At 33.3% G+C, this 13,883-nt stretch overlaps 4 protein-coding genes across 4 annotated transcripts; 2 read left to right on the plus strand and 2 right to left on the minus strand.

Annotated features, from left to right (window-relative positions):
- The first annotated feature begins 1,455 nt into the window (after positions 1 to 1,455).
- On the plus strand, positions 1,456 to 3,952 carry LOC107887316 (malignant T-cell-amplified sequence 1 homolog). Its single transcript, XM_016811512.2, has 8 exons — positions 1,456 to 1,682; positions 2,143 to 2,224; positions 2,330 to 2,397; positions 2,471 to 2,568; positions 2,818 to 2,954; positions 3,039 to 3,106; positions 3,413 to 3,476; positions 3,647 to 3,952. The coding sequence occupies exons 1-8, from the start codon at positions 1,672 to 1,674 to the stop codon at positions 3,662 to 3,664; spliced, it is 546 nt and encodes a 181-aa protein (XP_016667001.1). The 5' UTR covers positions 1,456 to 1,671; the 3' UTR covers positions 3,665 to 3,952.
- A 2,245-nt stretch (positions 3,953 to 6,197) lies between these two features.
- LOC107887309 (60S ribosomal protein L18-2) lies at positions 6,198 to 7,933 on the plus strand. The gene is made up of 5 exons (XM_016811506.2): positions 6,198 to 6,412; positions 6,516 to 6,605; positions 6,699 to 6,827; positions 6,922 to 7,104; positions 7,621 to 7,933. The coding sequence occupies exons 1-5, from the start codon at positions 6,410 to 6,412 to the stop codon at positions 7,777 to 7,779; spliced, it is 564 nt and encodes a 187-aa protein (XP_016666995.1). The 5' UTR covers positions 6,198 to 6,409; the 3' UTR covers positions 7,780 to 7,933.
- A 72-nt stretch (positions 7,934 to 8,005) lies between these two features.
- LOC107887301 (epoxide hydrolase A) lies at positions 8,006 to 9,391 on the minus strand. The gene is made up of 3 exons (XM_016811494.2): positions 8,739 to 9,391; positions 8,416 to 8,657; positions 8,006 to 8,335 (listed from the first exon to the last, which is right to left on the minus strand). The coding sequence occupies exons 1-3, from the start codon at positions 9,201 to 9,203 to the stop codon at positions 8,089 to 8,091; spliced, it is 954 nt and encodes a 317-aa protein (XP_016666983.1). The 5' UTR covers positions 9,204 to 9,391; the 3' UTR covers positions 8,006 to 8,088.
- Positions 9,392 to 11,126: 1,735 nt separating this feature from the next.
- On the minus strand, positions 11,127 to 13,303 carry LOC107887292 (protein FAM133). Its single transcript, XM_016811485.2, has 6 exons — positions 12,991 to 13,303; positions 12,279 to 12,354; positions 12,129 to 12,191; positions 11,712 to 11,756; positions 11,571 to 11,627; positions 11,127 to 11,470 (listed from the first exon to the last, which is right to left on the minus strand). Exons 1-6 carry the CDS (start codon positions 13,215 to 13,217, stop codon positions 11,378 to 11,380), a joined length of 561 nt encoding a protein of 186 aa, XP_016666974.1. The 5' UTR covers positions 13,218 to 13,303; the 3' UTR covers positions 11,127 to 11,377.
- Between the last annotated feature and the right edge of the window lie 580 nt (positions 13,304 to 13,883).

Genomic DNA, 13,883 nt, shown 5'->3' on the forward strand with positions numbered 1-13,883 from the left:
ATATATAAGTTTCATTAATAATATCACATAAACAAGCGTAAAACTCAAATATAGATTCAAATTTAGATATTTTTAAGGATTCATCCTTATAGTAAGCATCTAAAATTTTGACATTTTTACTCTAAATATTCCTTCCTAGATATCCTTTTGAATTCTTGTGGATAAATTACATTGAAAATAGCATACATTGCCTTCAAGTTGCAATTTGCAACCTTGTCTTCCTCTCTAATTCAAGTTGCTTCAGGTTTTGGTGTTTTTTCAATAATTTAAGATGGTTCTCACCTAATCAACACAACTTTTCAAGCTTTTTCATCAATTGATTTGATGAAAACTCTCGTATATAATTTTCAATATGAATAGTTTAACCCATCTAATAGTGGTGGTTATGTAGTCGATCCTCCTTTTTTTATAGCTTGTATTTTAACTTATTAGACACAGAACCATCACCAAGTAAATTAGGTTTTTTCTCTTACACCATCATAGTGGCCACAATAACAACAATAAAACTTTGCACACAAAGATTATTAGTACAATTTAGACTTAACCTATGTCTACAAAACCTTACTCAAAGAACCAATTCACTAATATAACATCAATACAATGAGCAAAAATTTTAGCGTGATACAAAGACTCTCAAATTGCAACATCACCTTTGTACATCAAAATGTAGTTTTGACTAATTATTATCTCAATCACCTATAGTAGTAAGGACGAAATCAAAAATTTATCTTTAGGGGGTAAAATTAAATTATAAATTTTTAAAGGGGTTAAAGTGTAATTTTATCTCTATATATGCTTGTTATTTTATAATTTTAAAAGGATTAAACTAATTTTTTTTAATCCTTTGAGGCAAAGTATATTTTTACCATTAAATTAACTTATAATTTAAAAAATTTTAAGGGGCTAGAAAAAAATTGTCATTTTAAGAGGGGTCGAGGGCCTATTTACCACTCTTGACACCGTCCTTACCTAGTAGGTAAATTAAGTCATAAAATAACAAAATACTCTCAAAAACAAATAATTAGTTATTTGAACAAATATGAGAAAACACCCCCAAAATCTTAAATGTACACAAGTCAAAATAGACAACTAAAACATCAATGAGTATCATGTTATCCTTAATTTCGAAAACCCATCATATCTTTTGTTTAAAAGCATGCCTTATCTTCAATTATTTATCATCCTATAGGCGTAACCTAATGATGATTTTTACTATACCCATATAAGACATTTATCAACCCCTAACCTTATTAGTGAAGTCTAAAAACTCCATTAACAGTGTACCTAATATTTTTTCCTAAATAAAATACATACCATAAATTTTATTAAAATTAAGAAATTTTGGTTAAAAAATATAATTATACACAACAAATCCAAAATGGGTCTAACATTGGTCCAACTATATCAGATTCTCATGGCATAAAAAGGCCGATTAAAGCCCCAGCTAGACGAAGCCCAACCAAAACCCAAGTGCCTATTATCATCTTCTTCCCTTTTGGGTTTGTCGATACCAACGCGTGGGCGCAACGATTATGCGTCGCTCTGTGAATTGATTTTCAGATTCGGACTCCAATCAAGTGAAGTGCTACATCCAGCGGCAAAGGTTTTTCATTTCTTGAGATCCCAACTCTGATCCCTTCTGAAATCTTTCCTTTTACAGTTCTCACCAAGATGTTCAAAAAGTAAGGCGTTTGTCTTGGTTTGTTTTTAATTCCTTAGCTTTAAGGTTCACGGTTTTGCTTATCTATAGTTCTGTTTTCAATTGAGTTGCTAAGATGCAAGGAATCACGACTTCTGGTGATTTGTTTTCTATAAAGGAAAGTTTTTGTATGCTGTAATTGGGTTATGGAATATTTGTGGTGCTATTCAGGTATTTTAATTATTAATGCTTTATAGGATGCGTAAAGCTTTGGGCAATAATGGTTGTCCGTAGGTATAGTTTAGTGATTGTTTATAATGCCCAATGTAACAAAGTTTGCAGCCATTTTCTACAGAACTGTAACCATTCAATTACTAATAGCTAAGATATTTTATGCTTAGGGTACTATCAACGTTTCAATTTGGTGCTTTGAGTTATGTGTAGTTAGAATGCCAATTTTTCCATATTCTGTAAATATCTTTCCTCCTCCCCCCTTTTTGTAGATTTTCATCTGAAGATGTGTCTTCACAAAACCAAGTCAAAGCATCTGTGCAGCGGAAAATTCGGCAAAGCATTGCTGAGGAGGTATAAAACTAGTTTATCTCATTATTTTGGTTTCAAAAATTATGATAACAGTTAAGCTTTGAAACTTGTTTTTGTTTTGTTTATTGTATTGATGCCTTTATGCAGTACCCAGGACTTGAGCCTGTGTTGGATGATTTGCTTCCGAAGAAGGCCCCTTTAATTGTTGTGAAATGGTCTGTTTCTCCTTTACTGTTGCTTTGGCATGTGTCCCTGAGACATGATGCTAACAGTTTCATTCGTTTGCAGTCAAAACCATTTGAATCTGGTATTGGTTAATAGTGTTCCACTATTCTTCAATATTCGTGATGGACCATACATGCCCACTCTCAGACTCCTTCACCAGTGTAAGTATTTCATCATTGTACTTGTACCTTTCATAGATTGTAGCTTTGCTACTTCATAATTGGGTTTTTCTTCTGTTTCGACTTTGATCCTCATTTATTGAGTGATATTCAGACAATATTATAGGATGACTATGCATTTCATTGTTGGATTGTTTACTTGACTCTTCTATGATAGCTTTGTGCTTTACTCTTATGTATCCTATTGCTGTGGCGATCAAAATATAACCATTCTGTAAATTCGTTTTGCAGATCCGAACATAATGAAAAAGTTTCAAGTGGATCGTGGTGCGATAAAATTTGTCCTTGCTGGTGCAAACATAATGTGTCCTGGGCTTACATCCCCTGGTGGTGCTTTGGATGATGAAGTGGAAGCAGAAACTCCCGTGGTATGAATCATCTTCTCAGTCACAGTGTATATATTTCTTTGGCATCTTCCTAATATCTGATATGTCAACTAATCATCCATTCAGGCAATAATGGCTGAAGGAAAACAACATGCTCTTGCCATTGGCTTTACCAAAATGTCAGCTAAAGACATGTGAGTTACATTCTGGTTGTTTCTGTGCATTTCCATTAAACGGACTTCCGAACTTCAACTTGAAAAGCATAGTGTATTTCTTCCTCCTACTTGAAAGGAGAGTAACATTGCTGAGAATATGGCATCACTTTGCTAGCTGTGTTCATTGTTTGATCGCTTGCCTCCTAGTTAAAATATTCTTTGTTTCTTTTTTGGGGGTTTAGTTCCTGTCCTTGTACACACTTTCTATTTCCAAACTGACTAGAATTTTTGTCCTAGCTAAATGTTGTTAAACTTCAATAACTGTGTGTTCATTTCTATTTGCAGAAAGGCAATCAACAAGGGAATTGGGGTAGACAACATGCATTATCTCAATGATGGCCTATGGAAGGTATGTATACATAACCATGTCATCTCTTGATGTTATAAATCACTTGTATTTGTCTGCTTTTTTCTATTGAAGATCAACATGTTTATTGCGAGGTGTCTACAATGAGCATTCATGCATCATGGTATTTGATATTATTATTAAATCGGTCTTTGCATTCTGTTATTTCCCAGATGGAGAAGCTAGAATGAGTAAATCTCGGGGGAGAACAACAGCAATGCCATACATGCAAAAAGTTAAAGTGAAACTTGAAGAAGGAAAAGTTACAATATAGTTGTGGTTCTTCTTTGCATTGCAGTTTGTCTATATGTTTTGAGATGTTTGTAACCAGCTGAAAGAAGTTGCATGATGAATCTGTCAAATCCTTTTCCCTTGTGTTTGATGTATGCCAATACTGTAGAGAGAATCTTTGTTTTCCATATGACTACAAATATTGCGGCTGGATTTTTGGATTGAACAAAATGGCAGCTTATCTCCTATCTGCTCTGCTCCTTTAATTATCTCACCATTATTCAAGATCTTCTATGTCCTATACAAGAAAGAATTAGACCGATCAATAGGGTGAGTCAAATTGATTTTGGGTTGGCTCTAATTATTTCAGTTTATGTAAGTTAACCATTTCACCCATTCCTTAAGTTGTTCCCATGGCATGCAACAAAAGGAGATTCCAAACCTTTTAAACAACTTCTGCTAGAATTGGCTGACAATGGCCTTATCTCAATTTGATACACTACTCTTAAGTAATTCACGTAGCTTGAGAACTTGATCCATAAGCACCTAGGTTATTTGACAAGGCTGTGAAAGGATGCACCAAAGGAATGAAAAGTGCTCAGTTGGACAGCCTATCTACCATAACTAATACAGTGTCAAAGCCCCTAGGTTTTGGAAAGCCTTCCACAAGATCAATACCCTTTGTGGGATTGGTAGAGGCTAAAGCAACCCTGGCTGTGGTGACTGCTTATTGGCTCGAAAAGAATTTAAAGCTTCGGTGATCAGTTTTTACCACAAAATGTGTTTCCACTGGGTAAGAATTCCACTTCTTTACCATTCACCTTACAAACAACTCTGATGGAATAAAATAAAGGTAACTCTTCTCCTAAATATAAGTCATTAAACTAAAACATATTCTAATAAAATTAAAACATGTCCAAAACCAATCTTTTAACTTTTCAACTCGTAATTTCTTGAATTAACACATATAAATGCGTATACTTTTAAAAAACCAATCAGTTTTTGAAGTTAGATTAATGCATTTCAAAATATGTGGGAAAGCTAATAAACAACCCTACATATCTATCTTGACAATTATGTTAACTCTCGGTCCATCCAAAACTTGTTGCTAGTTTGTTGCTGTTTCAAACTTTCAAGGTAGAATTAGGTTAACTGATTTTACTCTATTTAGTCATTTAAAAATGCGTTATAAATTTTATTTTGATCACTTTAAATTTAGGTCATTTTGGGTTACTTATTTAAGTTCGAACTCAAATCAGCTTCAAGTATGAATTATTAGCTTTTATAATCAAATTCAATTGAATTGAATTTGTATTTAAACTATTCGAATTAAATTTTTAAATTCAAAACAAAATTGCTTTTAACTTTATATGAAAATAAATGAAGGGTAATAACTAAAATAGTGATTTAAAAAGCCATCAAAGAAAAATTGCTTTAAAAATTTTAACATTTTAATTATGGATATATAAAACATTTGTTGACTCTAAAAAATTCAACATTTGTTTAACATGATTAATAATTTAAAACATACATTTGTTGACATTGATTCTTGATGAAATGATGAAGGCATTTTCGATTTTTATTTGAATTTAAGTCATGCAAGCCATTTAAGAATGGTTTGATGATAAATTCTATAAAATTGAGAAATTAATCGAGATTAAAATTAAATTTGCATATGAATTTTGGTTTAATGTATAATTTGATATATGAATTTTGATTTGGTATAATTATACACATGAAGCTTGAATTGTGATCCATATATATACATGAAACTTTGATTTTGATTCAATTGTATACATTTAAAGAAATGAATACATATATTTATTTTCATATTGGATTAATATAATTGTTTGTCTATGTAATATTTCAATATAAAAGGGTACTAATTCGATAATGTTGTTAGCGATTTGTAAAATTTGAATCACGCCAAATTTTATGTATAAAATTGCACAAAATCCAAATTCATGTATGACATTTCACATTGAATCAAAGTTCATATATAGTTTTGAAACTTAACCCTATTTTAATTTATAAGAATTTGGTCCTCGTACTTTATAAAAACTAAAAAATTAATCTAGTTATTGATAAATACATGAACTTAAACCGTTTTTTTTTGTTAAATTATTGCATATACACATTGAATTGTCGATTCGGTAAAGTATAAGAACTATCAAATTAATTTCGCTAAAGTATAAGAACCAAACTATCAAATTAAAGTAAAGGACTAACTTTGACATTCAAAATCAATTACATTTAAGTATACATTCCCTTGGGGTTAAATATGTTCCAAGTCCTCATACGTTTTGCACATTTGAAATTTAGTCCATCTACTTTTATTTCTAGGAATTTAATTCCTCTATTTTTTTCAGATTTAAAAGCTTAGGAATTTAGATTTGCATTTTGAAATCCGAAAAGTAAATGGACTAAATTCCTGAAAATAAAAGTAGGGGGACTGAATTTCATATGTATAAAAAGTATAAGGAGTTTATCCATATTTTAACTGATTCCCTCGCTTCAATACGCGTGTATGGATGAAAATAAAGACCTAAGATCCAAATCAATAAACTCAACCACACCGAAACAAACCCAACCTCACCAAATAAAACCCTCTCATAATCGAAACCCTAACCTCCATTCTGAATCACTTTGCTTGTCAGTCGCGGCGCCTCCCCCAACTTCAAACCACCAAAGCAAAAGCTTCACCAATGGTCTCTTTACCCTCTTCCCACATTTCTCAAACTCTTGTTTCTCTTAAAGACAACAACAAAAGATCTAATCTTTTTTTTTTGGTATTTTTTCTTACATTAACAGGGGATCGATTTAGTCGCAGGAGGTAAGAGCAAGAAGACGAAGAGGACAGCCCCCAAATCCGATGATATTTACCTCAAACTCCTCGTCAAGGTCTCACCTTTATCCCCATTCTCTGCATAAAAATGTAGCCTTTTATTTTTGTGTTTTTGAATAAATGTTGCGATTTTTGTTTTTGGGTCATAGCTTTACCGTTTCCTTGTAAGAAGAACTGGAAGCAAATTCAATGCTGTGATATTGAAACGCTTGTTTATGAGCAAAGTTAACAAGCCTCCACTATCTCTCTCTAGGCTTATTGAATTCATGAAGGGAAAGGTATTTATTTGTTTACATTAGTAGATTTTTCTGGGTTTTTTAGGATCCTTATATTGGTATTCATATATGGTTTAATGCTTCTTGTAATTTGTAGGAGGATAAGATTGCTGTGGTTGTGGGGACAGTGACAGATGATATTAGGGTTTATGAGGTTCCTGCTTTGAAGGTTACTGCTCTTAGGTTTACTGAGACTGCTAGAGCTAGGATTGAGAAAGCTGGTGGAGAATGCTTGACTTTTGATCAGCTTGCTTTGAGGGCTCCTTTGGGTCAAAACACGGTATGGGAATCTCTTGTTTCATTTGTTTTTGATGCTTCATAACATTAATTAGTCATTGGTCTTTTTTTGTTATTTCAAATGTATGTATGTTGATTTGTTTTTTCATCAAAATTTCATTTCCAACTTTGTTCATTTGTCAAAAGCTCGTTGAAATTGAAATGTTGATGTTACTTTCATGCACAATTGATCGAGGGTAGTAATGATTTCTTCTGAAACTAATATGTGCAACTTACCTGTTTACATTGTCCATTTAGGTTTGTGCTATTCCTTCTTCACCTGGAAGGATTTCCTTAATTATTTCAACTTTTCTTTGTTTCTCTTTATACGAACATAGAAATTATGCACTTTTTGATTGGTAATGGACCATGTTCTGCCATGTCATTTCTTCAATAGGAAGTGAAGTCCATTGGTCTTGCCTTAAACCCGATCTGTTGCTATCTTCTGATAATTCTTGTCTTCTGAAAGAAGAAACTGTTTTGTCTGGATTCTTAAGAGTTACTTTGGGTGGAAATGCAGGTTCTCCTCAGAGGTCCAAAGAATTCCCGTGAGGCAGTTAAACACTTTGGTCCTGCTCCCGGTGTTCCTCACAGCCACACCAAGCCATATGTGCGCTCGAAGGGAAGGAAGTATGAGAGGGCTAGAGGAAGAAGGAACAGCAAGGGATTTAGAGTTTAATATTACTTCACTACTTGATTTTGAGGCCTGTTTGTTATTTAGGTTTTCTCTTTCAGTTGTTCACTTGCTTATGTTTGCATCTTATTCATGGATTGTTTAATAGCTTGTTTGAGGATGAACCTTTTAAGCGTTTTAATGTTATATTTTACTCAAACATGGAATTCTTTGTCTGAATTATTCTTCAAGCACTTTTTTATGATTTCTTAAAGTTCAAACTTGGTTCATAGAATCTAACATGAGAAATCACATTAATAAAACTCAAAAGAGATAAACAAAGCAGCTTTGAGCATAGAGATAAAACAAAGCAGATCAGAAATTTTTGATGAAATCATGAATGTGTGAGTTGATTTCATCAGCTCTTTCTTGGTTGATGAAATGACCAACGCCCTCCATTATCACAACTTCTTCCAACATGGGCGCATCTCTTTTGAAATCTCCACCATTAACATATTCCTTCATCCCTGGTGTGGTATAAACGCTGTCAAGATCCCCCACAATGAACTTCACAGGTACTTTCACTTGTGTGTTAGTCCATGGTGCTGTCTGCTCCCAGTTTCTGCAATATATCGGATAGGAATTAGGCTAAAACTCATAAGATCAGAGTTTTTTCAAAATATTTTCCAGGTAAAAACGTACAAATCAAAAGCTCTGTAGTAGTTAAGAGCCCCAGTGAAGCCTTTTTTATTGAATTTGTTGGCATAATAACTAAGATCTTCTTCAGAGAACCAAGATGGTAAGGTGATAGGGGTATCTGGTTTGATACCAAAAGCATTATCTTTAGGCATGCAAGGGGGACCTGGTTTTCGACTCGAAATGATTTTCTTTAGCACATTTGAAGCTCCATAACGAGCTATCTCTGCTTCGATCTTTCCAGGTTCCTACCAAAAAGATCCATAATGAAGCCATGTTTGAGTAAAAACAATAGGATTCTGTGTTATATGATGTAAGAAATAAAAAACCTGGAATCTGCAAATATAGTAATCATCTCCAAAGAAAAGTCTCATGCTCTCAACAGGCTTCATCTGTGGTTTTCTTGGCATGAACGGAACGCTGAGGCACACAAAAGCTTTGACTCTATCGGGACGAAACAAGCAAAGGTACCATCCAATAATGGCACCCCAATCATGAGCAACCAGAAAGACCTGCTCTACACCAAGAGAGTCAATGAGTGCAACGAGGTCACCAACGATCTGCATGCAAGAGTAGCTACTGATAGCAGTGGGAGCTTCGGTATCACCATAGCCACGAAGATCTGGGGCAACAGCGTGGTAGCCGAGTGAGCTTAGTGCAATAATTTGATGCCTCCAAGTGTACCATAGTTCCGGGAAGCCATGAAGGAAGAGGATAACCGGCCCTTCTCCTTTTTCAGCTACATGCATCGATATACCATTGACATTCACCATCTTATGCCGTATTCTTTCCATTGCTCTCTTTCTTTCACCCTCTGTGTTCCCTTGTGGCCTTTGCTCGATGAATGCTTGATATAGGGACAAAAAGCCAACGGGCGGAGCCACCCAGGGGATAAATAAAATAAAATACTTGTCCTTTTTTTTTCCAAAAAAAATAAATTATGAAGGCTGAATTCACTCCACAAAAGTATTGAAAATGACTCATCAAAATATTTGAAAAAGAATTATTTTATATAAAAAATAATCTATTTTCACTACTAAAACACAAAAAATCTCTACTTTTTATAATAAAAAATAATATTATGGTTTTTCTTTTAATTGATTAGGAATTTTATACAAAATTTAGTTTTTTTTTTAAAATTTATTGAATGAGTTTAGAATGTTTTTTTTTATGGGTAATAAATTTTAGAGGTTAATACAAATCATTGAAGAAATTAGAATCATTGTATTTATAATCTTGAATATTGAATGGTAATTTAATAATTTTATTTAAAAGTTGTTGTTGCTTGCTACTGTGATTATTATGAATCTTGTGTTTAAAATTTGATACATCGTATTCTCATGACACCAAAAAATACTCGATTGATTTTTATTTTGGTAAAAAAAAATATTAGTTGTATGTTAATTGTGTAAAAACCTTGATGTTTAAAGCTTAGATTTTTTTGTTTTAAATGTTTGAGGAGAATAGGAAAATATATATTTTTTTGGTTGTTGTTTTAATAGTTTTGCAATCAGTTTATTCCTAATTTTTATAGAAAATTGAAGGGTAGGGTTATGGGGGACGTTAGGTGGAGTAAATGCAAGGTATCTGTGAATGCATGAAAAGGTTATATTTAGAATTTAAACATTGAATCATCAACTAAACTTATTGATGAAACTAATTGGTATTTGAATTTTGTAAATGAATCCAGTTTTATTTGAATCCCACATTGAATAAGAATTGCAACCGTTTAAGCTTTAAATGAGGCACATGAACCGAAACATCATAACCCGTGTTTCAACCATTAAAGTTCAGCAGAAGCAGGGGAAAATGGCAAGGCAGATCTCTCCCGTCAGGTGTCAAAATTACCATGGAGGGAAAGACTGGGAGTGGTCTAACCCACCGCCTTTACGCCCTTTGGCATGAATGCCTTCAACTAACTCTACTCTAGCCCTCTTAATTTTCTTAACTAACATGTTTTTCTCACTTTAGTGGTTAATCTCTTCTTTCTTTGCCATGCAAGACTTTAAAATTTTAAATTTTTTATTTTAATATTTATTTATCATGTCCAGAAAATAATTTCTCTAATTGAAAAGATATTACTTGAATTAAATTTATCTTAAAAATTAAAGTAAAAGGTTTTGTCTTTAGAGTTATATTTATGGAATATTATTAATTTCTAGCATAAAAGAATAGGGTCGCTGACTCAATAGTTTTTAGCTTTGGTTATTAGGGTTTACTATATTTTTTAACTTTGGCTAGGGGTGAGACCACTGTACGACACAGCCCCTCATTATTATTGTTTTTAAGTTTTGTACCTAAATTCAATTATTATTCTTTCCAAGGTTTTTTTTAGCTAAATTTCAATTCTAGCGACAAAATTCTGTTACAACTATGAAATCTGAAATCATGATTAGGTGTGTTTAGTATTATTTCTAAGTACTTTCAGACAAAATCATTCTTAAATAAGGTGAGAAAAAATACTTCTTCCAAGCTAAAAATTGACCCAAAAACACTTCTTTAATAAACTGAAAATCTCCGAAAGCACTTCTGAGAAGCATTACTATAAAAAACAGGGATAAGGCTCAAACACAAAAGGATTGAAGTAAAAATTTCTTAACGCACACATGAAATTCTGGGAACCATTCTCACTGCAGTGATTCCAGGAGGAACGATGCACGAAATTTGGGTGGCGGTACAAAGATTTTCCAGAAATTTGGCCTATAACATACCAAAAATCGCATGAAATACTCGGATGAATTTATAAAGTTGGTCACATAAAGTCAATGTATAAAAGAAAGCACCAAATCCATAAAACACAACACTGAAACTTCTGCCTCTAGGATGAAGTTACCAAATATTCAACAATTCCTTGGCCTATAAATATTGACTTTAAGAAGTAACTAGACTTTTTAAGCTGAAGAAGGTCGAGTGCATTCCATGACAATCTTAACTTCGTAATACAATTTGAACTTTCTGCTCCACCAAGTCAATCAAAACTAGCATTTAAGAACTTCAACAATTCATTTCTTTTACTCTCAGCCTCTTTGTCCTCCTTTGACTTGTCAAGTTTCAAGAGAATCTAGAAACAATATAAACAAGAACAATAGCAGAGTAAGAATGATCACGAGTGCCTATAACACTATCTTTGGACCACATAAACATGAAGAAGATAGATTTACCTTTTTGCCAGACACAGCACTACGGCGTGCACCATCATCCTTGTCATGCCCAAGAAACTGTATAATGGATACAAAGGTTAGCATATGAGAGAAAGCGAGCAGGGGGATAGTATCATAAATCACTAGACAGCAATGAATTACCTTAGAAAGCTGCACAGGACTGCTACTTCGCTCATCCTGCTGTTTCTATATGCAGCTCCGATTGCCAGGACAAACCCAACCCAGAGAAATAATCCAAGTCAATTGCATCCAGTCATTATGTCACAGACGCCAGCTCCAATTTCAAAGAGCCAATTCATAGAACAGGCAGAAATTATTATAAGCACCTCAGAAATGTCTAGTTAAAGCATTCTCAAAAATAATGGAAGTTTGAAAATTTGCTTGATGTCCATAAGATGAAAATATTGAACGTATATTAGAGCTTTAGCCAGTTTCCTGGCAGATGCATATGAATGAAAAAAAAAAAACATAAACCATCAGCTTGCAAACTTATGACTTAGATATATATACATAATTTACACAATTATATAGAACGATGCATTGTAAATAGTGGCCTACCTCTTTCAGTTTGTGCTTTTGACGTTTATGTCGATGACTCTTGCTCCGTTCTTTTTGCTTTGACTAAGAGGGAAAAAAAAATAAATAAGGTGAGCCACATGGGTGACTGCATTAAAACGAGAAGCATAAACAGGAGCACCAAAAGGTAACCTTCTTTTGCCTGTCACTTTTCTTGTGCCTCTTTGAATGACTGGACTCATGTTCACTATCTGATGAACTGTAACTTCTGCAATAATTGAACCATTCAAAGAATGTTGAGAAACTCATTGACCGAGTTTTTCAATTAACCGCATAAAGGCATCAGAACAAAAACTATAAAATGGAAATTATAGGGCAAGGCAAAGGCAACTTGTTCTTACTCAATTACTAAGCAAGAAATCAGATTATGCATTAAACTTCAAACAACATAAATTCGCACTTATGTTTGTTCATTATTGCATTACATGCATCAAATAATACAAATGAACTCATTGTACCATAAATGAAACTCTTCTGAAAGCATAGGCAACCACACGAGTTAGATATGTAGTATAAGCTATGATTGAGATTCATTTTCAAGCCTCCAACCCCAGATTACTGTTAAAGAATGTAAATTTATTAATAAAAAAATCATTACAATCCTAATCTTACCTAACCAGAAAAAAAGGATAAAGTTAGAAAATTCATATTAAACAATTCAATACAATCGTAAATTCGTAACATGGAAATCGAAAACAAAATTGATAAGGTTCACCTAAGATCATTTCCAACTAAAATCCCAGATTGAAAATTTCAATAAAATCTTTATTAATTCGCCTAATTTATAACCTTAAACATCAATTAGTTAACAAATAATATAATATTTCCCTCTTTTCTTTTTTACCTGGAGGAATCCGAGTCGTGGGAAGAGTAAGCATCGGAAGAATGGCGGCGATGCTTCCTCCGACGGCGTTTACCTAACGAACGACTCTTCTTTCGGATTTTGGGAGAATCTCTATCTCTGTCGCGACGGTTGCTGCGATGACGGCGTCGTTTGGCGTGAGAGGAAGACGAGTCAGACGAAGAATCCGAGGAAGAGTAAGAAGTAGTCGATGACGACGACGCCGCCATAGACACCAAAAAACCCAAAGAGTCGCTTTATTGGTCTGAGATTGAGGGGAGGTAAGGGCAAAGGGCAGACCTTCGTAAAATAAGCAAATCCTACATGTATTCATAAATATAAAAGGGATACTATACCAAACGGTACCTGTATTTGGCTTGAAAGTTTAATATGGTACCTAAACTTTTTTTTTTCAATTAGGTACTTATTTTTGTTACACACAATGGTGGAGAAATTATACCAGAGGCCTTTCCCACCATTTAAGATATAAGCCCAACCAATGAAAACAATCCATGTCAGCTTTTTTTTTTATAAGTCATCTCTACATGAAATTATGAATTTTTTTACCCTAATCATTAAAAAAAAATCATGTTACTATTCACACCTTAAATTATAAAAACAACCTAATATGCAAATATAACAACTTACTCGAATCTTTGATATGTTGTTATGGCTAAGTTGTTAAGTCATTTATGTATTAATTTAGATATCGATCTTATTATCTAATCTCATTTAGAGGTACTTACGAATAAAATAGGCCTAAGTCTTATTTCAAAACACATTCAAGCCTCAGTTCGTTTTCGGCCTAATCCACACAAAAAACTCATGTTGATATTTTCTACATGTGTTACTTGGACTAATTTTAACATGTATAGCTATATTTATTTATGAGTTAT

Source organism: Gossypium hirsutum, chromosome A11 (genome assembly GCF_007990345.1).
Source record: "Gossypium hirsutum isolate 1008001.06 chromosome A11, Gossypium_hirsutum_v2.1, whole genome shotgun sequence".
NCBI lineage: Eukaryota > Viridiplantae > Streptophyta > Magnoliopsida > Malvales > Malvaceae > Gossypium > Gossypium hirsutum.